A 25,546-nucleotide genomic window follows, 5' to 3' on the forward strand; every position below is an offset into this window, starting at 1 on the left:
ATTATTAGGGTATCTTGTTTAAAAAGTTTGTCTGATGACCCCGCCTTCCAACCATCATGGCCTACATGGTTAAAAATAGAACATAGGGGTAAAATGCAGTTTTTGGTTTATATCTCTGAAACTAAAGCATTCAGAGCAAATCTGACAGGTGGCAAAAATGTTCATCAGATTTAGATTTATCTGCCTTGAAATTTTCAGACGATTGTGAAAACCCGTTGTTGGGTTGCTGCCCCTGAGTTAGTAATTTTACAGAAATTTTGCAGTTTTTTGCTATTATCTTAGATATCATTATAATATCTAATATCTACATGTAATACTATTAATTATGATTTTAACCTTATTTTACATGATTTCCAAAGCATCAGTAAATACAGGTGAGCGACACAGGCTCTTGAGAGCCTCTCGTTATTTTCTCCATACGATGACAGAGAATTTAGTGAAGCCTCAAGGTTACTGCTCCCATGGGAAACACAATTGTGGTCTACTTACCGAATTATGCTATTAGAATTAGGAAAACAACACTTGCAAACTTTATGTGCTGGTTTCAGTAACATGGATTAAACTTATGTTTGCATCAAAACCTTTAGCTTTTTCTTTCAAAATCTTAGAAAAATATCCAGAAAGGCGCTGCAGATAAATGAAATTTATTCAGTTTTTTTTTTAATATTTTTTAAATTCTTAAGTGTCAGTGATGAGCATACTTTTATCTAGAAGACTAGATGTTTTATCTAAAAATGATTTGTTTATAAATTCACAGTAAAACTTCACAAGGTGAAAAAGGTTTGTACAATGTTGTATGTGATCTGGGTTTTGCTCATTGTTGAAGGTTGTTCAGTGAACTATAGTTGTTAACTTCTATGTCATTTGGTCTCAGGTGGAGAGTTGTCTCATTGGCAATCATACCACATCTGATTTTTATAGTACATGTAAGTTTGTGTGGGATGTTCAGTAACAATTAATTGTTAAAAACATATACATGTACATGACAAAAACAGCATTTCATTTCTTGTCCATAGATGAACAAAACTGACTAAGATCCAAGGGGCCAAGGTTTTTTGGTGAAAGGCTGAGTATACAAATCATTAACCACCATACAAATAACCTTCAATTTATTAATATATAATATACATAAAATTATCTCTAGTTTAAAAAAAATCATCAACACTTGCAAATATGGGACAGATTAATCTACATGTAATTAAAAGACTGCACAGTTTAATATGTTAAAAAGTATTTTATTTCTGAAGAGCCAGAAGATGTACATATACAGATTACATCAGGAAGTACCTGAAATTATATTGACATGTACAGGATTGAAAAGATGTTTGTTTGCTTGTATCATGAATATGAATATATATATAAAAAAGAACACATGTTCTGAATTTCTGACTGTTGACCACAACTTGGACTAAAAATTTCTGCCCAATCTGCAACATGACATGAATTTAAGAATCTTCTGAAATGAGGAAAAAATCTTTTTGAAACTTCAATTTTTTTAAGAAATGGGAGACATAGATGTAGTCTTATGCAAGTCTGAATTTCCATGTCTTATTTTTAAAGGAAAAAACTATTTTTTGTCTCGCCTTGACTGGGTTAAAAAGCAAGACATAGTCATAGGTATGCTGTTTCCGGTGGCGGCGTCAACAGTGTATTAGTTTGTGATTAGGTCTAGTTTATGGCGAACCACTAGTGGGACATGTAGGTCAATGATATTTGGTATGCAGTTGTATAAGCATTGGCACATCTCTTTAACATGGAGATTATTTGACCCTGCCCCCTCAGTCATGGTCTATTGACTTTGAGTTTGAAACTTTGCTTTGTTTACATGTATTAGTTTGTGATTAGGTCAGTTTATGGGGAACCACTAGTGGTAGCTAGGTCAATGATATTTGGAATGCAGTCTAAAGCATTGGCATATCTCATTTCCATGGAGATTATTTGGCCCCACCCCTCATTCATGGTCTATTGACTTTGTAACTTTTGCTTAGTTTTCATGTATTAGTTTGTGATTAGGTCAGTTTAAGGGGAACTGTTAGTGGCAGGTCAATGATAATTGGTATGCAGTTGTATAAGCATTAGCACATCTCATTTCCATGGAGAATATTTGATCCTTGCCCCTCAGTCATAGTCTGTGATTAGGTCAGTTTAAGATGAACCACTGATGTTAAGTCAATGTTATTTGGTATGCAAATGTATTGGCAATTGCAAGTTTCATTTCCATGGAGATTATATAACCCCACCCCTCATTATGGTTCATTGACTTTGAAACTTTAACATAATTTACAAGTTAATGTTTGTGTTTAGGTTTGTTTAAAGGGAACGACTTATGAAAAGTTCATGGTATTTCGTATGCAGTTGTATTAGCATTGGCATATCTCAATTCCATGGAGATTGTTTAGCCCTGTACCTTCAGTCATGGTTCATTGACTTTAGATATTTGCATAACTTACATGTTAACAGTCAGGGGACTTATTCAAATAATTGATTTTTAAATCACTTATTTAAGTAGCAAATTCGAAGTTTTGTCACAAATTGTGATTTTGTAGTTTTACCAAAATTTTAAACACATAGGTTTAGATAATATCTTTTCATTAGTAAAATTGAAAAAAATGAACTTTCTGCTTCTTTTAAGCAGCAAGGTTTATGCCTTTGATGCAATCATTTAGCTGCAAATTCTATTTTAGTTGAAAAAATGCTATAAAAATGGCGTTACATAATGAACTGATACTTTCTTAACAGATTTTTCCCAGCAGTGGGAGTATTTTTCCTGTAAAATTCAAGGTTTCATCTTATAGATTATGTAATAAAATTCTACTGTTCGCCATCACAATTTCACTGTTCAGGGGTGTTGAAATTAGTGGGGGTTATTAAAATAATGATACTTAAAGAAGTGATTTTTTTTAAGAAAATTGAGGTATGATACTTAAACAAGTGATTTTTATGTCATTATCCTAGATTTAGTACAAGGTCATCACCTGACATGACCCGGTCATCCTATCAACACAGATGTTGGTTCTGATAATTTTAGCAAAATAATTAGTCCCTGGATCATTAGTATTCTATATTTAAAGCTACAATAAAATTAAATCACTTAGTCTAGTGATTAATTTGTACTACTTAAATAGGTAAATATTAAAGAAAGACAACTCTTACTTCTAACTTTAATGGACATAATGTTACTTGAATCAGTGATTTAGAAAATTACTGATTTAAGTAAGTCCCTGACTGGTTAAAGTATTGCTATTTTAATTTCAACATTTGCAATATCAAATTTAAAATAACAAATAAGCGAGACATATCTCTGTGTTAAGTTTATTTTATGTTCTCTGTACTTTTAAGTAAAGGAAATGAAACAAAATGTCTTGTCATTATATCTCATTATACCCCCACTCTAGGAATATATTGCTTTCACCTTGTCCATACATCTATTAGTCCATCCGTGACAGAAGTGACATTTTGGCCTTAAATTTACACCATCTACTGTAACATTGTTATTGTACATGCAAAAAAGCTCAAAGATATCCAATTTTGTTTATTGGCCTATCATGCCTATTGTTAGCTTACCCTGGTTATCCAAGTTCTTCTATTAGCCTGATATTAGATTACCATGGTTATTCAATTTCTTCTAATTGGCCCATTGTTAGATAACCCTGGTTGTCTAAGGTTCTTCTATTGGCCTAATACAAGATTACCCTGGTTATCCAAGACCAAGTTTTTCTGTTGGCCTATCTATTTTTAGATTACCCTGTCCCTGGTTATCCAAGTTCTTATATTGCCCTATTGTTTATTTATCCTGGTTATCCAAGGGTCTCCTATGGGCCTAGTGTTAGATTACCCTGGTTATCAAAGTTCTATTGGCCTATAATAAGATAAATAAAGGCAACAGTAGTATACCGCTGTTCGAAACTCATAAATCGATAGAGATAAAAACAAATCCGGGTTACAAACTAAAACTGAGGGAAACGCATCAAATATAAGAGGAGAACAACGACACAACAAAAACACAACATTAAAATGTAACACACACAGAAACGAACTATAATATAACCCTGGTTATCCAATGTTCTTCTATGGACCTATTGTTAGAATAGCCTTGTTATCCAATGTTCTTCTATGGTCATATATTGTTAGAATACTCTGGTTATCCAATGTTCTATGGGCCTAGTGTTAGAATACCCTTGTTATCCAATGTTCTTCTATGGGCCTAGTGTTAGATTAACCTTGTTATCAAAGTTCTATTGGCCTATTGTTAGAATACGCTGGTTATCCAATGTTCTTCTATTGGCCTATTTTTAGATTACCCTGGTTATCCAATGTTCTATGGGCCTAGTGTTAGAATACCCTTGTTATCCAATGTTCTTCTATGGGCCTAGTGTTAGAATACCCTGGTTATCCAATGTTCTTCTATGGGCATAATGCTAAATTATCCTGGTTATCCAAGGGTCTTCTATGGGCCTAGTGTAAGTTTAACCTTGTCATCAAAGTTCTATTGGCCTATTGTTAGAATACCCTGGTTATCCAATGTTCTTCTATTGACCTATTGTTAAATTATCCTGGCTATCCAAGGGTCTTCTTTGGGTCTAGTGTTAGATTATCCTGGTTATCAAAGTTCTATTGGCCTATAATAAGATAACCCTGGTTATCCAATGTTCTTCTAGTGTTAGATTACCCTGGTTATCCAATGATGTTCTATGGGCCTAGTGTTAAACTATCCTGGCTATCCAAGGGTCTTCTATGGATCTAGTGCTAGATTATCCTGGTTATCAAAGTTCTATCGGACTATTGGAAGAATACCCTGGATATCCAATGTTCTTCTATGGGCATATATATTGTTAGAAAACCCCATGGGTAATCTAAGTTCTATTGACCTTAGTATTCAATTTCAAAACTTCAATTGGAATTGTGTTTATATCAAACATTAGACTAAGCATGCTAAGTATGTTATTTTAATAATAGAAACAATAGATCAATAAGTTCACATAATTTTAAGTGGATTGAAATTTTATGCATAGAATATAAATGCATCAAGTAAAAAACACTTCAGGGTTTTATTATTGATTATCATATGACTGTAAGATCAAAACAAGCAATTTTCAAATGTAAGTTAGGTTTTTGGGTCAAGAGTGTTTAACAGTTCAAAATAAATTCAGATAGTTCAGTGGCTTTAACAAAAATAAATAAACGAATTGATCATTTTCTAATCAAAATGTTCCATTACTTTCAAAGAGAGACCATGAACTTGATCTGTAAGAATAAAGATGCTTGGTTAAAAATTTTAGCACAAAGATTTCTTAAAATGCATAGACAATCCATTTTATGAATAAATTGCAAAACAGACATTTTCAAAATTTGTCATGAGTTACATGTATTTATTTTTTTTTCAATTTGACATTCATAAGCAGGTGGGTTGTAAAAGACATTAACCTTTAATTAAGAATAATATAACTGCTATCAACATATTCATAAAAACATTGAACATGTTGAATTAAACAAAAGAATGATTTCCTTAAGTTGTTTACTTCCCAATATATTTTTCATTTAATTTGATATTTTTCGTTTTGAATATATCAATGAATATTGATTAGAACAATACAAGATACAGGAAATAAATTTTACATTTTGCAATAAGTACTTTTAAAGTCAAAATGTTTCCCAAATAAATTTAAGGTAAACATGGTAAAAAAAATCTCTACCTAGTACCCACTTGCACTATTTTTTTCTCATGTGACAGTAAGCAGATGTATATTGTACAAAAAAGATAGAGGTATGCAATTTGAAAACAATGGGTAATTCATTAATGATCTCCTGTTCTTTTTCAGGACTCCATGATGTGATATGTGATAGATGAAAACACAAAGAAAATGACTCTGCCATCAGATCTCGTTGAACTAGCCCATCATCTCAAACAGGAGAGTCTGTTTGTACATGCCCAACGAACCAATATACATAAAACATTTGAAGATGTCAGAAAATACTCAGATGATTTGTTTCACCAGTCCTGGATTGCAAGACAACAGCGATCATGTATGTACAAGCTGTTGTTTGCTGCCAACATATCAGCTAAGGAAGTCTGTAGCAATAACAACCAATTAGAATGGACCAATTTTGTAGACGGGTATAAATATTTGGGATACCAAGACTCCAAATATGGAGAATTTTTGAAAATTTTAAGAGACAGCCCAATTTATACGGCACATTGTATAGATAGTGGGGAAAAATCTGCTGTTGAAAATACTCAAGATGTTCTAAGAACTATTGTGTCAGCTGTTTATGGCAATGTCATTCTTCATGAAGATGAACATTTAGCAATGCAAATGATGAAAACATTAGCCGAATTACAATTGGCTAACGCTGAGGACCCTCGACGTTTGATACGTAAGGGTACTTGTGGATTTAGGTTAATGTTTTTACAACTTTTTGACTGTCTTTTCTCAGCAAGGTTGTTTCTTACAGCAGCTCTGCATGAAGCAGTTATGAAGCTTATGATGGAGGATGAGTGGTTTTACGATATTGACCCTGGGAAAGCGTTAGTCAGATTCCCTGCTGCAGAACGGCAGAAACGATTTGGAGCTGAAGGCACTCCTCAGTATGCTGAAAAATTGCAAGACTATAGAAAATTCATTGTAGATAAACTTGTTATTTTAACAAATAGGTTTGTGTCGGCATTAAAAAATAATATGCACTGTTTTCCGCCAGCTCTAGGATGGCTGATATCCCAGGTCTATCATATCCTGCTGAAAACTGGTAAACATGACATTGATAAAATCCGTGTAATTTGTGTAGACTTAGTATTTACATTATTTGTGTGTCCAGCTATCTGTGATCCTGAGCCTTATGGTATTACATCAGATATACATATCAGTCACATTGCCCGCCATAATCTGATGCAGATTGCCCAGATTATACAAGTGCTAGCTGTATCTCAGTGGGAAGAAGATTCTAAAGAGAAAGACTTGTATGACAGATTTGAAAAGGTAAATATTACAGCTACAAGTTTACCCTTCTCATTTGGTATACTATATTATAAAAATTGTTCACTTCAGTTAAGCCCTGCAGGTGTATAATTATTAGTTTATATACAAATTTGTTTGCATACATGTAGGATTAATTTGACGGCGTTGGATTATCATTTTTCTTTCACTATTACTATATTTAGCTGTGTATAATACACAGTTGTGTATAATATGCACCCCTTTTCATCCCTCTAAAATCGTGAAAAAATGTCGATTTAAAAAAAAAAGCTTGGGAAAAAAACTAGAAAAATATTAAACAAAAGAAAATGGTTAAAATTACTAGAAGTCAACACATATTTTTCAAAAAAGGTAAAACAATTATAACCCAGATTCTAGACAATGTAGGATTGATTCAATATGAAAAAAAGATCACAGGTTCTGCTAGCAAAGCTTACAAAATCATTCCACTGCCCTTGCAAACTCCTAGATTGCTAAGGGAAACCCCCAAAATATTTTAGATGAAGAAATGAAATAGGAGGTCAACAAGTATATTATGTAAGTATGATTCTGTATCAGTTTTTGATCCCTTGTGAAATCAATGTTTGTTTAAGCTTGTCCAAGCTGATGCACTGATCAAATATTACAAAAAAAAATAATTGGAATGATATGGAACAAAAGATATAAGAGCTCAAACATTTTTATACGACCACAAAAATTAAAATTTTTTTGGTCGTATATTGGTATCACGTTGTCGTCAGCGTCGTCCGAAGACAGATGGTTTCCGGATAATAACTTTAGTATAAGTAAATAGAAATCAATAAAATTTTAACACAAGGTTTATAAACACTAAAGGAAGGTTGGGATTGATTTTTGGGGTTATGGTCTCAACTGTTTAGGAATAAGGGGCCAAAACGGGGCCAAAAAAGGGGCCCAAATAAGCATTTTTTTAGTTTCCAGACAATAACTTGTGTTAAAGTGTATGAATCTCTCTGATTTATACCACAAGTTTCCATACTACAAAGGGATGGTTAGGATTGACTTTGGGGGTTATGGCTCAAACCATTTAGGAATTAAGGGGCAAAAAAAGGGTAAAAACAAGGGTTTTTCTGGTTAAAGGACAATTGAGACAATTTAAAAGTAGTGTAAGGGAGGTAATCAAAATCATAATCAATTTAAATAACAATGTTTGATTACCCCCCTACACTGCTTGTAAATTATGTATTAAGAAATGATGATTGTCTGAGATACTGACCATAACTTGAGGGAAATAATTATTTTTTTGGAATAAGGGAAAGGGGGGAGGTGAAAAAAATTGGAGGGGGACAATTTTTCTCATTTCAGATTTCAGAAATTAAAAGAAAATTTCTTCAAATATTTTTTCACAAAAGCAAAAAAACAGCGTAAAATTTATTTTTTTGGGGGGGGGGGGGTCAATTCGCAAAGTGTTTTGCACAAAAGCAAAAAATTGAATATAAATTCAAATCATATAACCAATTTGAAGTTCTTTGACTACAGTTATTCTGTGTCAGAAACTTATTATGTGTCAAAAATTTAATTACAATCCAAAATCATAAGATATGAAAAAAAAATCTGGAATATGAACTGGTTCTCCAGATTAAGCCACTGAGACGGGAACAGAAATGTTTACAGGATTATTTCTGAAAGTAAAAAACGATTTGATAAGATAATAAAGGATTTTCTTGATAAAAGTTATTCAGGACTGTCAGATATTTAACTTTTGCTGGACCCAGGCTATCAAAACACCTTGACGGTCACTCGGTTTTGCACAAAAGCCCCATTTGCGGGACCTGCTCAAATTCTGCCCCCTCGGGCCGACAGGTCCGACGATTAGCTGCATCTCTGCATGTTGAATTAGAGCACTGCTTGAGGTTATTATATCATGTATATTGAACACCAATCAAACGTTGACATGATTATTCAATTTGTACAGATGGATACTTAATCCTTAATTACCCTTTAAGCTTTTAATGCAGAATGTCACACCTGTACTTTGAAAAGTCACAATAATTTAGGTAAAAAAGGTTATTTAAAAAAATTACAAATAAAATAAATAAAATGAAAAATGTCTTGAATGTAATCAATAAAGAATAAAAAATCAAAAAAAAATAATCAAAAAACGTTCTGTAGTTGTGTATAATATGCATCCCCTCTACCAACTACATTTTTGGGGCTAAAAGTGTGTATTATACACGCCGAAATATGTTAATATGATAAACTTATCATTTCATAAACATAATAAATAACTTTTCAATGAATCACATTATTTAAGAAATAATTCTTTCATGCCATGCTCTATGCTCATTTTTAACATATCTGTATACCTATAGCTAGCGAAAGCGAGGTGTTAAATGTTGACAAATATAATGCCTACCCATGTTAAAATTAACATTGAATTATTTCAGTACTAACAGGAAAGTTCATAAATTTTGTACTTCAAGGTGGACCTGTAAAACACCAAGGAGGCAGCTATTTTGATTTGAAGAAGCACAAATGTTCTAGAAAACTAAAGTGTTTCATGATTAAAAACATTTTGTTGAAACATTTTCAAACTTTCTTATAGTATGATTTTTTTTTAATTTCCTAGTAAGCATCATCAACAAAAATGTCTATTTTGATTTTTGGCATTGTTCAAAATACATTTGAGGTTGCAATTTCAACTGTGATGTCACTCATGTGCACGCCATGTTCTATTGGAATTGGAAAATGGCTTGTTTGCAAAGCAAAAGGAGAGCATCATATTAGAATGAACATTTCTATTGGCTTTATTTTGAAATGTTAATATTTTTTGTTAATTACATCTGATATTTTTCGCTGACAATTGGGCTATTCAATTAAAGGACTCCATTGTGTTCTTGAGTTTAAGATGGAAATTTTTGTAACTTCATAAGCATGCATGCATGGTAATTACCTTATACAAATGTACAATGAATTTACACAAAAATGAATGAAAATGATATTCCCATTAAACCAATAAATATATATACACTGGCCGGCATGGTCATAAAAGAGTTGGATACATGTAGAGGTGAATCCTATATCCTTGCTCATTAAAAAGGATGTATAGAGGATTTTTGTGTTCATTCCTTTGTTTCCTATCCTAAAAGTATTATCGCCATATGCATTGTCCCAAAAAAACATAGAAATAACTAAACGCAATTGTTATAAATAAATGTTCTTAATTCATACAGTCATGACAGTTAGCATGGTCAGAAGCGTCTACATTTAGGATAACAGTCACATTTTCTGTCCATATTTTTATGCCTCCGCCGTAGCAGAGGGGGCATTAAGTTTTACCTTTGTCCGTCTGTACATACTTACGTACGTCCGTCAGTACGTCCAAAAATTGGTTTCCATTATCTTACTTTAGTTTGCCTCAACCAATTGTTATGAAACTTATACACAATGCTTATTACCACAAAACACAGATCAAGTTTGAATTTTGGTGGCGTCACTTTTACCATTCTAGAGTTATGCCCCTTTACAAATGGAAAAATTGCTGAATTTTACGTATCTGTTCTCTAACTTTAGTTTGCCTCAACCAAATGTTATGAAACTTATACACAATGCTTATTACCACAAAACACAGATCAAGTTTAAATTTTGGTTGGTGTGACACTTTTACTATTCTAGAGTTATGCCCCTTTACATATGGAAAAAATGTTGATATTTTAGTTTCCGTTCTCTAACTTAAGTTTGCCTTAACCAAATGTTATGAAACTTATAGGCAATGCTTATTACCACAAAACACAGATCAAGTTTGAATTTTGGTGGTGTCACTTTTACCATTCTAGAGTTATGCCCCTTTACAAATGGAAAAATTGCTGAATTTTTCGTTTCTGTTCTCTCACTTAAGTTTGCCTCAACTAAACGTTATGAATCTTATACACAATGTTTATTACCTCTAAACACAGATCAAGTTTGAATTTTGGTGGTGTCACTTTTACCATTCTAGAGTTATGCCCCTTTACAAATGGAAAAATTGCTGAATTTTTATATAACCGCAAACAAATTTTGCGGTCGTATATTGGTATGGCGTCGTCGTCCTCCAAAGACACATTGGTTTTCGCACTCTAACTTTAGTTTAAGTGAATAGATCTCTTTGAAATTTTACCATAAGGTTAAATACCACAAAAGGAAGGTTGGGGTTGATTTTGGGGGTTATGGTACCAACAGTTAAGGAATTAGGGGCCAAAAATAAGCATTTTCTAGTTTCCAGACAATAACTGTGGAAAGGTGTATGGATCTCTCTGAAATTATACTACAAGTTTCCATACCACGAAGGGATGGTTAGGATTTGCTTTGGAGGGTTATGGCTCAAACCGTTTAGGAATTAGGGGAAAAAAAGGGGGAAAAACAAGGTTGTCCTGGTTAATGGACAAATACTTTAGTACAAAACATAATTTAAAGCAGTGTAAGGGAGATAAATCAAATACATCATTGAAATTACCTCCCTTACACTGCTTTTAAATTATGTATAAAGTAATGGTTTATGAACAATTAAGATAATTTAAAACAGTGTAAGGGAGGTAATCCAAATACAACGTTTTAGTTACTTCCCTTACACTGCTTTTAAATTATGTTTAAAGAAATGCATATTTATAAAGGAAGACCAGTAAAAATATCTGCAAATGTTGCATCTTTTTTTTTTTCAAAAAAATCCATATGAAAGATTTGACACTATATTTTAAATTCTATTATAAAATAGATTAAGTTAGCACTATGGTAAATTTAAATGGGTAATTATGGTTGCCAACTCCATTGGAAATTTGAATTGAGATTATGACCATATCTTGAGGGAAAGAATTTTTTGGGAGGAAAAAGGGGGGGGGGATAAAAAGAAATTGTGGGGGGTCAAAAATTGAATATATGGGGTTCTTTGACATGCTGAATCTAAACATGTATTTAGATTTTAGATTTTTGGCCCAGTTTTCAAGTTGGTCCAAATTGGGGTCCAAAATTAAACTTTGTTTGATTTCAACAAAAATTGAATATATGGGGTTCTTTGATATGCTGAATCTAACCATGTATTTAGATTTTTTATTTGTGGGCCCGCTATCAAATTGGTTCATATTGAGGTCAAAAGGGTCCAAAATTAAACTTTGTTTGATTTCATCAAAAATTGAATTATTGGGGTTCTTTGAGATGCCAAATCTAACCGTGTTTTTAGATTTTTAATTTTGGGTCCCATTTTTTAAATTGGTCTACATTAAGGTCCAAAGGGTCCAAAATTAAACTTAGTTTGATTTTAACAAAAATTGAATTCTTGGGGTTCTTTGATATGCTGAATCTAAACATGTGTTTAGATTTTTTATTATGGGCCCAGTTTTCAAGTTGGTCCAAGTTGGGGTCCAAAATTAAACTTTGTATGATTTCAACAAAAATTGAATATATGGGGTTCTTTGACATGCTGAATCAAAACATGTATTTAGATTTTAGATTTTTGGCCCAGTTTTCAAGTTGGTCCAAATTGGGGTCCAAAATTAAACTTTGTTTGCTTTCAACAAAAATTGAATATATGGGGTTCTTTGATATGCTGAATCTAACCATGTATTTAGATTTTTTATTTGTGGGCCCGCTATCAAATTGGTTCATATTGAGGTCAAAAGGGTCCAAAATTAAACTTTGTTTGATTTCATCAAAAATTGAATTATTGGGGTTCTTTGAGATGCCAAATCTAACCGTGTTTTTAGATTTTTAATTTTGGGTCCCATTTTTTAAATTGGTCTACATTAAGGTCCAAAGGGTCCAAAATTAAACTTAGTTTGATTTTAACAAAAATTGAATTCTTGGGGTTCTTTGATATGCTGAATCTAAACATGTATTTAGATTTTAGATTATGGGCCCAGTTTTCAAGTTTGTCCAAGTTGGGGTCCAAAATTAAACTTTGTTTGATTTCAACAAAAATTGAATATATGGGGTTCTTTGATATGCTGAATCTTACCATGTATTTTGATTTTGGACATTGGACCATAATAGGTAAATTAAAAAAATTCAAGTTCTTAGACCACATTCTTTCTGTGTCAGAAACCTATGCTGTGTCAAATATTCAATCACAATCCAAATTCAGAGCTGTATCAAGCTTGAATGTTGTGTCCATACTTGCCCCAACTGTTCAGGGTTCGACCTCTGCGGTCGTATCAAGCTGCGCCCAGCGAAGCATTTTATTCGTTTCTGTTCTCTAACCTTAGTTTGCCTCAACTTAACGTTATGAATCTTATACACAATGTTTATTACCTCAAAACACAGATCAAGTTAGAATTTTGGTAGTGTCACTTTTACCGTTCTGGAGTTATTAGATATAAGAAGATGTGGTATGAGTGCCAATGAGACAACTCTCCTTCCAAGTCACAATTTGTAAAATTAAACCATTAAAGGTCAAAGTACAGCCTACAACATGGAGCCTTGGCTCACACCGAACAGTTAGCTATAAAGGGCCCTTTATAATGTTGTATGCAAGTGGGGGCATCATCTGTATCCCATGGACACATTCCCTATTTATTATACGCCCGTTTACGGGACGTATTATGGTATACCGTTGACCGTCTGTCCTAACTCAAAAAAGCTTTAACCAATATGCATGAAAATTTGGTGAATTGTTTATATCTATTGACCTGAGCTCCCTTTCGTTTTTTATAAATTTTAGATTTATTTTTAATTCAACATACACAAAGAATTAACATTTGGAAAAAAAGCATGCACAGTGTGATGCAAATACACATGGACAGAATTTTGATATTGGTCTTTTCATTGCAGGGTTGTGTATCCTCGCTGTTAGACTCCATTTTGGAGACATGTGGAACAGAACTACCTAACTATAACCATGGTAACAGATTACAGGTTTTGTCTAGGTCATCAACATTGATCACAGTCACTCAGCTTAATAATCTGGTTTGTACATACATGTATATATGTATTTTAATAAATTGCAGGGTACAGAATATCACAGTTTGACGCTTTATGTACATTTTTGTGTATTATCTATGTAACCAACCTTGAAATGGTCATTTAATATTAACAAAATCATCAGTTTATTTTTATAATAAATCCTTCTACTTAATAATGCTTTTATTTATACCTTATGTTCAGATAATTTTATTCATCAGTTTACAAAATAGAAACTTAATCTTCTTTGTATGACTATTACATGATGAGAGGGTGGTTATCCTTTCAATAGAGTAAAATTATCATGTAGCGTTTAGATAACTTTGTTATTGTTGTATACCCACTATACATACAGGTTATTTGTTTTAGTTATAATCCAGGATTATTCAGTTGATTAAATGTACATGTATCCTGTTGTAGGAATACGTCTTGAATGTTAAAAAACGGTATATAGATCTAGATGTCTCTTCTGTTTTTTTTGTTGGATTCTTGTCTCATTGATGTATATCCCACATCTCCATTTACTGTAAATTCCAAAATTTATTTAAGGCATTTTTATACAACCGCCAAAAAACTTTGTGGTCGTATATTGGTATGACGTGCGCGGCGTCGGCGTCGTCCGAAGACACATTGGTTTTCGCACTCTAACTTTAGTTTAAGTGAATGGATCTCTATGAAATTTTACCATAAGGTTCAATACCACAAAAGGAAGGTTGGGATTGATTTTGGGGGTTATGGTACCAACAGTTTAGTAATTAGGGGCCAAAAAGGGCCAAAAATAAGCATTTTTGTAACTTCCAGACATAACTTGTGTGTTAGTGTATGGATCTCTCTGAAATTGTACCATAAGGTTCCGTATCACAAAGGGAATGCTGGGATTGATTTTGGGGGAAGTGCCTCAAAATTTTAGGAATTAGGGGCAAAAAAAGGGGCAAAAAAACAGCATTTTTCTAGTTTCATGACAATAACTTGTGTGTAAGTGTATGGATCTTTCTGAAATTGTACTACAAGGTTCCATATCACAAAGGAAAAGCTGGAATTGAGTTTGGGGGTAATTGCCCAAAACGTTTAGGAAAAAGGGGCCATAAATAAGCATTTTTCTAGTTTCCAGACAATAACTTGTGTTCAAGTGTATGGATCTCTCTGAAATTGTACTGCAAGGTACCATACCACAAAGGGAAGGCTGGGATTGATTTTGGGGGTAATTGCCTCAAAATTTTAGGAATTAGGGGCCAAAAAGGGGCAAAAAACAAGCATTTTTCTAGTTTCAGAACAATAACTTGTGTGTAAGTGTATGGATCTTTATGAAATTGTACTACAAGGTTCCATATCACAAAGGAAAAGGTGGGTTTGAGTTTGGGTGTAATTGCCCTAAATGTTAAGGAATTTGGGGCCAAAAAGGGGCCAAAAAAACAAGCATTTTTCTAGTTTCCAGACAATAACTTGTGTTCAAGTGTATGGATCTCTCTGAAATTGTACTGCAGGGTACCATACCACAAAGGGAAGTCTGGGATTGAGTTTGGGGGTGATGAATCATAAGGGGGTTCAAAAAATTGGGGGGGGATTTTTTTTCCTTTTTTTTTCTTTAAAATTTTCCATTTTAATAAATTGGTTATTTCTGATTTATATATAAAAGCAAATAATAATGATATGGTTTGAATAGGTGAATTAAAAATTTTTAAGTTCTTAGACCACATTCATTCTGTGTCAGAAACCTATGCTGTGTCAAATATTTAATCACAATCCAAATTCAGTGCTGTATCAAGCTTGAATGTTGTGTCCATACTTGCCCCAACTGTTGAGGGTTTGACCTCTGTGGTCGTATCAAGCTGCGCCCAGCGGAGCATTTTATTTTTTTTGTGATTGTTAGTCATTGAACAGACATAAAATTGTGATTAATTGGAGAAATTTAGAAAAATGTTTCATACAAATATTGTTTTAATTAATAGGATAACCTAATCCAAGTGCATTTTTTTTGCAATTAGAAAAGCATCACAAAAAATATGAATTTAAAGTTTTCTCGTGTTTTGATTTAAGAAAATAAAATACTTGTTTAAATTTGGAAAACGGAAAATTTATAGTTTTATTTCAAGCTCTGTTATTATGCCATAATGGGTCTTTTTGTATTTTCTTTTGACTAGTAAGAAAGCAATCATGAAATTTTACAACATTTTAGTATTAAAAAAATAAACACATTAGATGTAAATAAAACAATGTACATACAAACTGACAGTGATTTAAGCAGCCAGAGTATGATTAATCAACAAGACAATAGATTAACTAAAACAAGTGCTAAACTTCCCTCTTTAATGACAAAACATTAATAAAATTCTTCATGCAATCATAAATCACCCAAAATTTGCTGAGGTTACTTTAAATCTAAAAAGAGAAAAAAAACTTCATCCAGAAGTGGAAAGATATAAAGAAAATCAGAACGAGGAAGACTGCAGCAAAAAAGTGGGCATATCTGCATTTTTTATTTTGACTTTCCATCCATTAGAGTTATTTTGTATTTACAACTCTTCCGAGATTTAGAGATGTTTAGGTAAATAAACCTTGAAGAAGATCCATAATAAGCCTTTTGTTTTTGTGGTCGTTTGAAAATTGCTGTGAACATACTGATACTTTAACATTTGTCTTATGTATGTCACATTGTAACATTTGGTTAATGTAATAAATAAAACTAACATGCTAGAAATACAAATAAATTGTTTATATATTTGGTAAGCATATTTTGACCTCAAGTTATCTATAACAACTTCTTAAAATTATTTTTTTAGAAGTATGAACTCAAGGTTAGCTACTTTTGAGCCCTAAATAGTATCTTATATTTGTTGATCATGTTCATAGTAAATTTATAAAAATTTATTTCCATTGTAAATCTTCATAACATTTATAGATTTAATGGGTACAATAAAGCTAAAAATATTGATGTCAAATTACAAAATATTTTAACTGAAGTGTAGGAAATAGTTGTATTTCATATCTAACAATAGGAAAAGTTAATTGATTTTAAAGAGCCAAGCCAGAAACACTTTTGTCACTTATGAAGTCATCTAGTCAGAATAAATAAAAAAAAAACAGAAATATTTTTATCAATATATATAATATATAAGTCTGTTGCAGAAAATAATATAAAGTATGTTACATGTACTACTAAGAGAGAAGAAAATCCCATTATTGCAATTGTACTATTGGCTTAGGTAAGATGCTGGAATGCTAATATGATTTTGACATACTTGTACATGTAAACTTAGAACAGGATATGCAATAAGTGTGTCACTATAGACAGTGGAATACTTTTTCAAGTGATTATTTCCTAATTTTTCGATACTTCAGGATATTGCTCATAAACAAGTCATGCACGTTGATCTGTTTGTCAATAAATAAAGATATAAATAAACATGCTGTGACCTATAAAAAAAAGATTATATTATCCTTCAAAGATGACTAGAATTATTCATATTTTTTTACATATAATTTTCACATTACACTTCTACTATTTTTAGTGTGTCGTGACTGTTTAAATTGAACTCACAGCTAATATTCCTTTTCTCTCACCTGAACATACTAGTAGGGTATAAAGCATTATTTTGAAGTCAGGGTAAAAAGTTTCTTAAAGCCATTGATTCTTGTTCACAAAATTGTTATGATTGAATTGATTGCAAGTTAAACTCTCATGTGAATACAATGTAATTTAAAGTATTTTAGTTAAAAAAAAATTGTCAACAGACCAACAGATAAATTCAATATATGCAGTATTTCCTATATTTACAGGAGATGCTAGGTACTATTTTGTGGGTGAATGATGCATTTAGATTTAAAGGTTGATATCATGAATACTTCCTTACTTACAATGCAATATATATGCTTTACAATATTTATTTTTAAAAAAACTTTGTTTTTCAAAAGTGCAAAAATCCAATAATTGATCTTAATTTAACTATGAAATAAAAATGAAAATTGTGATCCGGTAACATACAAAATGAGTTCACAATTTATCTAGAAAGTAAGGCCAAACTATAAAAAATGTGTATTAAGGATTTCCTTATTTAAAAAAATTGGGGTAAATTAATTTTTAAAGTGAACGGCTGTGAAACAGACATAAAGATCTTGCAGAAGATCATAATAATTCATATATGTATATTTCTACCTGTTTCTGAAACTTATATGTACTATCATGACTTAATTTTTTTTTTCTCGTTGGAACCAATTTCCTTTGGGTAACAAACCTGAATTATTTTGTTGAACATTTGATTTGTGGTTTATATGAAAAAGAGTAAATGTATTCCACAAATAAGATTGGATCCACAGTAAGGAATATTTAAATTTCCTGACAATGTGCATATATATAAAAGTTACTTATTGTTCTTTTTCTACATTGATAGGTAATTTTTTTCCGCAACATGGTACAAAATGGTGAAGACGATTCACCAGAAAGGAAACAGATTGAGGAAGCTATGAATGGATTACCACCCTTGTTAAATAATTCCTCACAGACCAATCAATCAGGTACCCCTGCTGGAACCCCTCCAGGTACACCATCAGGCCAAAGGAAGGGAGAGAAAAAGAAGGAAAAGGAGACAGTAAAAAGTACATATAGGAATGGTTACAATCTTAAGACATCAGACATTTTTGAGGCACCTGTCAAGTAATGCCTGGATGTTTAGGTGTTTTATAAATATTTGTTTCAATTGTAATTTAGCCAAAAAGAAATGTACCTGTTTTGTATTTTACAGTGCACATTTTGGATTTTTTTCCCTTCAACAAGAATGCTAAGATCTAGAGTCAAAGCTGTAAATATCAATCAGGTCAAAGCTTTGTATGCAGACTTAAACAAATTAAAACAACATAATCCAATATAGAGGAAAATACATTTTTTTCCTCAATTCACAAAAGTTGGTATCCACAAAGATTGATGAGTCCATAGTAGCTAACCATGCTAGCATATATAGCTAAAACGTTCATGAATTTTCCTGTTGTATGTGAACATGATATTTTGATAGTGGCAAGTGGTTTAAAATGGTATCCAGTTTTCAAAGTTAAACATGTATGAAAGTTACTAATAATAAACAGCAGTTATAGATTATAGAAAAACAAATTGTTTAAATATATAGTAAGTGAATTTATATGGCAATTATAAAAAATAAAAGATAATGACAATAACACGACAAGTTTCTGGTGGGTTAAAAATGAAATAGAAAACATTTGAAATATATTTTTAGCTAAAAAGAATAAAGATGAGAGCAGTATAACACAGGTTGAAGATGTTATTGTCATATCACTTGGGAATGATGTAGAATGTCCAGGCATGCTCTCTGAACAAAAAGTGTTGTCATGGGAACAAGAAAATAAACGCAGGAAAGTGACGTACCATGAAGGGATATCTAATTATGTGGCTAGTGCAGAACCAGGTGAAAAAAGAACAAGGTTTTCATTGTCTCAGGACCAAGAATCCATAGGTAATAACAGATAGGTAATAACAGAAATCCGTAGGTAATAACAGAAATCCATAGGTAATAACAGATAGGTAATAACAGAAATCTATAGGTAATAACAGAAATCCATAGTAATAACAGAAATCTATAGGTAATAACAGAAATCCATAGGTAATAACAGATAGGTAATAACAGAAATCCATAGGTAATAATAAAAATCCATAGGTAATAACAGAAATCCTTAAGTAATAACACATAGGTAATAACAGAAATCCGTAGGTAATAACAGAAATCGATAGGTAATAACACATAGGTAATAACAGAAATCCGTAGGTAATAACAAAAATCCAAAGGTAATAACAGAAATCCATAGGTAATAACAGATAGGTAATAACAGAAATCCTTAGGTAATAACAGGAATCCATAGGTAATAACAGGTAGGTAATAACAGAAATCCTTAGGTAATAACAGGAATCCATAGGTAATAACAGAAATCTATTGGTAATAACAGAAATCTATAGGTAATAACAGAAATCCATAGGTAATAACAGAAATCCTTAGTTAATAACAGAAATCCATAGGTAATAACAGATAGGTAATAACAGAAATCCATAGGTAATAACAGAAATCCATAGGTAATAACAGAAATCCGTAGGTAATAACAGAATAGATATGTTCATCAAAGTTAATGCACCTCTTCTACAGTGTATGTTGAGTTTCTTGTTTTATTTGAAAAATTCATTACAATCTTATCCTTGTAGCATGGCTATCCCTGTAGTGATTAAATGTTCTAATTCACCCTCTTTTTCTCTTAAAATTTATTTTTTAACCTGTAAATTTGTACAAAATCAAAATATTAAACAATCTGCATTTGTAACTTAAGTTATAATTTGGTGATTAACCTAGTTGATAGCTAGTCATACTCGTTCTTTGATTTCAATGTGAGATATGTTGAAATCTATAAAAAAAAAAAAAATGATTTTCAGCAATGTTCAGGTGCCTTCATCATTTCTTTCAAAATAGCTGTTATATTTTGAAATGAGCAAGAGGTGAGGCCTATTTCACCAGAATTTATTTCACACTATAGAGCCATGTTTGAAAAGTCTTTCAATCTCTACTAAAATATCACTGATTCCTGTGTGTACTTTGAGGTTGTAACAGTATTATTTAGTATTTCTAAATAGTTAACAAAATTATAAACATGATGCATGCCTAAAGATTGCTCAATACTGAAGTATGGAACATTTTTGAAAAGTTTGAATATTTATCAAAAAGGTGAATACAGACTTTATTAACTAGAACTGAGTAGCTGTATTGTCTTAAGATAAATTTATTTATTTGAAAATGGATGTCCATTGATGCAAAATCTTACACAGACATGTAAAAACTGGAAATCTTCAACATCAAAATACAGCGCTTTAGTTACATATTAATTTTTATATGAATATATGTATAATTATTTAATAGATAATATTTCAAGTAATATTATTAATGGTTTTTGAAATTCAAATTCTACAAGGTTTCTTTTGTTCTAATATGATGACTTTGTAAGTCAAATAGATATTGGTTATATTGGCCATATCTTTTGTAAGCCCAATGAGTTTTATGGAATTTGGGATCATAGTAACAATAAAAAATAAGGAAAAAACAGATTGACCTTTTTTAGATACATGTGTATGAAATCACCCAATTGTTTGCATTAAACATATTTGTAAAAGTATCAGTGAAAATGTAAAAGAAGAAACACATTTTATAGTTTAGTTAATTATGATATATTTGATATATCAGGTTTTATGAATTAAGCACCAAAAGCATCTTTTTAGTGGCTTTGGATAGTTTTTAATCTATGAAAAACACAAAACAAACCATTTAAAAAAAGACAACTCAGGATCATCTAAAAGATTTCATTTTCATCATCTGCCTGAAAATGCAAGAAATATTTCCAACTGGTTGTTAAATAACCAACAATCAATACATCATTTTCATCATATATAAATATAATTATCTAAGATAATGGAATGGAAAATGCTTTTATTGTACCCCGCTCAACACGTTGAGGGAGATTTAGAAATACCGGGCATCAGTCCGAACATCCAGTCTTGTTAGTGCTATCACGTGTACAATTCTTTTCTTGCCAGATTTTTATAAAACTTATATCATAGGTTAATATCAGCAATTTCTTGGACAAATTCGAAAATCAGTGCCGATCACTTATTTTTAAAAGAGTTATGCCCCTTGGTAATATGAATTATAATGGAAATCACACGGCATTTGCTCTGAAGCCTTCATTTCTCTAAGATATTAATAAAAAGTTTTAAAGAACGAAAAAAAAGTGTTTTTTTTAGTTATTGCCCTTGTACCTTAAATAGATAAAATATGTGCAGTGCGGGGGACATTGGAACTCTATTCTTTCATTTGTTCTCAAACTAAAGATGGATATTTAATGTCCAGTGGCAAATATTGAAGGTATATTCAGAATTTGACCATATTAATAGGATATCAATATGAATCCTGCTTTGTACTAGACTGAACCCACAAGTGCAAATTTTTAACATGCTAGATTACATAGTAACAGTCACTTTTAAGACATGTAACCCCACCCTTATCTATAATTTTGTTTACAAGCCTACCATTCTTCTCTTATTCATGAAAGCTGTGTGCTAATACAGCAACTACTAATTTGAAGTCTTTTGATTGGCCTGGTCAGGAATTGAACCCATTTCCTTTAGCATCAGAAAGATGATTCTATGAATTCATATCCATCAGCATTGTATACTGTAAACCAACTTATTTTCGTGGATACTTTTTTTCGCGTTTTAAGCTTTCTAGTCCACTTCGTGGCTATTTAATTTTGCGATTTTCTAATTAACTTGATGTAGTTTAAAAAAGAAAACAAGTTTTACATATTCTCGACGATTTATATTGGTTTACAGTATTGTCCATCTGACAACAATTATTCTACCACTGAAGATTAGACTTTCTAATAATCACCTCTTTATCTACTGTGGATTCATTTTTATTAGTGGTATACCAATTTTCGTGGGTTTCGCGGGTCACAGCGAACCACGAATTTAAGAATTCAATGAAGAATAATCCTGAGAAATGTGTATAGAGTCAGATGTTTATTTCCAGTTATGTTATGCAATTCTAGTATAGTGTTGACTAGCGATAAACATTGTAACATAACACATGTTTTTATTGAATGAAGATACAAGTATTTTGATTAAATCAATAATAAATATATCGAATATCAGTGATAATTTTCTTTTTAAAATTGATTAAAATTGTTCATGGAAAATAACTGCAAGTTGTTAATTACCGTGTCATAGTTTGGTTTACTGGTGATTAAAAATCAATAGGATTAAGTACGGGGATATTGCCCTTAGGTAATATTGTTTTTGACAGGAACATTTATTTTCACATCTTTTACTTATATGACTGTTTATTATATCGTGATTAGGGAAATGAGCTTTTAATCATAGAGTTTTGAATGCCTTATAAAATTCCGACAAGAATTTATAAATTGTAAAACAAACAAATAATTAGTTGTCTCTATCCATTATTGTCATAGACACTTTAACCTAGAATGACCAAGCGAGGATGTTGACAATTCAAAACTTTTTCAATGAATTCCTTCTTTTTTGTTTGTTTTATTATTGATCAAACCAAGGAGGTTATATGATCTAAATCAAAAAGAAATCCACGAATTACGTATCTGAATTTGTTTTTTTTTTGTAATCAGCGTTCCACGAATTTACGTATACCACGAAACGTCTTTTTTTCTCTATCCACGAAAATTGATACCCACGAAAATAAATGAATCCACAGTAATTGTCATTATGCCCCCGCTGTATCAGAGGGGGCATTAAGTTTTACCCTTGTCCTTCTGTACATCCGTAAAGTTGGTTTCTTTTCTCTAACTTTAGATTGCCTCGACCAAATGTGATGAAACTTATACACAATGCTTATTACCACAAAATACAGATCAAGTTTGAATTTTGGTGGCGTCACTGCTGAATTTTTCGTTTTCGTTCTCTAACTTTAGTTTGCCTCAACCAAATGGTATGAAACTTATACACAATGCTTATTACCACAAAATACAGATCAAGTTTGAATTTTGGTGGCGTCACTTTAACTGTTCTAGAGTTATGCCCCTTTACAAATGGAAAATTTGCTTAATTTTTCGTTTCCTTTCTCTAACTTTAGGTTGCCTCGACCAAATGGTATGAAACTTATACTCAATGCTTATTACCACAAAATACAGATCAAGTTTGAATTTTGGGGGTGTCACTTTTATTGTTCTAAAGTTATGCCCCTTTACAAATGGAAAAATTGCTGAATATTTCGTTTCCTTTCTCTAACTTTAGTTTGCCTCAACCAAATGCTATGAAACTTATACAAAATGCTTATTACAACAAAATACTGATCAAGTTTGGATTTAAGTGGTGTCGCTTTAACCGTTCTAGAGTTATGCCCCTTTACAAATGGAAAAATTGCTGATTTTTTCGTTTCCGTTCTCTAACTTAAGTTTGCCTCAACCAAATGTTATGAGACTTGTACACAATAGTTATTATTTCTTTTATGTTCTAGGTAACACCAGTGACCTACAGGAGGCAATATCAGAGGGAGCATCTAGTCACTCTGTAGGCTCTGTAGACTTAGAAAATGATGATGACCCAGATGACAACTTCTCTGACATGATCTCAGCAAATGTCAGTGGGCGTGGCACACCTAATATCAGTGGAAGAGACACACCCCCTTCTCCAGCTGGCAGTGTAGAGGCACCTGCCCATCAGTTACAGCAGGAAACTATACAACCAATTCAGTTACCTGTAACTGTACCAAAGACTAACAGGGAAGATGTTACTGAGAGATTTGGAAAATTTGAAATTAAAAATGAATTTCCCGGTAAGAAACATGTTTGTGTCAAAGTACAAGGCTTTCTAAAAATTATGTTTAAGATCAGGCTTTTTTAAGAATTATGCAGGAAATGAATCATTATTAGACACAATTAAAACACTACTTTAAAGAGTTTTTGTTTCAAATGAACAAAAAATAAGGATAAATTTGGTTGATATTCCAGTCTGAAAGAATTAAATTAGAAAAGATATGTTTATTATGACGACTTTGCTGTCTTTGATCTCCGAAGTATAGTTTTCTATTTGCAATCATCTTATTATATCCATGGCTAGTGAAAGAGGGTGTATAGTGGTATTTTGTGTCTATTTGTTTGGTTGCCTGCTAATTCATCATCTGCATGTTATACCTGTTACACTTTCACAGAATCTCTCTTACATAATGTGTCCTGTTATAATTCTCATTCAAATTATTTTTAGGGTTTCCCATTGTAAATGAAATATACAGGAAATTGAACTGATTGAAGTATAGAAGTTGACACTTTTATTGTGCCTTCAAAATTACAGAAACAATGTAAAATGTACAACCATATTCATTTAGATACAGATAATAATATTGTAAGATAGAATTTCACATTGCTTAACTCATGAGTATAATTCATATCAATCATATGGCCTTATAGGATTTTTAAGATTTTTACCACTTACTTGTATATTCTTTCACCATGTGTACAGTCTAGATAACTTAGCATTAATAAAACTTTACATACAACTTTCTTATTTGAATCAGGATGGATATCAAAGTATTGTATTTTACAATAGGCATACCAATAAATTAAGTTTGTTACTATTAAATAGAAGATTAATGCAAAGCAAATACTGCTAATTTAGAAATTTTTGTATGCATTTGTTATTGCGATTGATGAATGAGGGACAAACATCAAAAATGTGAGATTAATTATAAACAATAATGCAAAATTAAAAATCCAAGTCTCTCTTTTTTTAGGGCACAATCTATCCCGTAAATTATACAAGTGTCTTTTTTTAGGGCACAATCTATCCCATAAATTATACAAGTCTCTTTTTTAGGGCACAATCTATCCCGTAAATTATACAAGTCTCTTTTTTTTAGGGCACAATTTATCCCGTAAATTATACAAGTCTCTTTTTTTTTAGGGCACAATCTATCCCGTAAATTATACAAGTGTCTTTTTTTTCATGGCACAATCTATCTTGTAAATTATACAAGTCTCTTTTTTTAGGGCACAATCTATCCCATAAATTATACAAGTCTCTTTTTTTTAGGGCACAATCTATCCCGTAAATTATACAAGTCTCTTTTTTTTAGGGCACAATCTATCCTGTAAATTATACAAGTCTCTTTTTTTTAGGGCAC

General features: G+C 31.8%; 1 protein-coding gene across 1 annotated transcript in view; it reads left to right on the forward strand.

Annotated features, from left to right (window-relative positions):
* The window catches only part of LOC127728026 (GTPase-activating protein and VPS9 domain-containing protein 1-like), a 61,416-nt gene that overhangs the window by 9,047 nt on the left and 26,823 nt on the right, over positions 1 to 25,546 (forward strand). The window contains exons 2-6 of the mRNA XM_052235175.1: positions 5,820 to 6,974; positions 13,728 to 13,862; positions 18,245 to 18,449; positions 19,082 to 19,318; positions 23,885 to 24,202. Of these exons, the coding sequence (XP_052091135.1) occupies positions 5,862 to 6,974; positions 13,728 to 13,862; positions 18,245 to 18,449; positions 19,082 to 19,318; positions 23,885 to 24,202 (2,008 nt within the window). The 5' untranslated portion in view covers positions 5,820 to 5,861. The remainder of the gene's footprint in view (positions 1 to 5,819; positions 6,975 to 13,727; positions 13,863 to 18,244; positions 18,450 to 19,081; positions 19,319 to 23,884; positions 24,203 to 25,546) is intronic.

This window comes from Mytilus californianus, unplaced genomic scaffold, assembly GCF_021869535.1.
Source record: "Mytilus californianus isolate M0D057914Y unplaced genomic scaffold, xbMytCali1.0.p SCAF_2, whole genome shotgun sequence".
Classification (NCBI taxonomy): domain Eukaryota; kingdom Metazoa; phylum Mollusca; class Bivalvia; order Mytilida; family Mytilidae; genus Mytilus; species Mytilus californianus.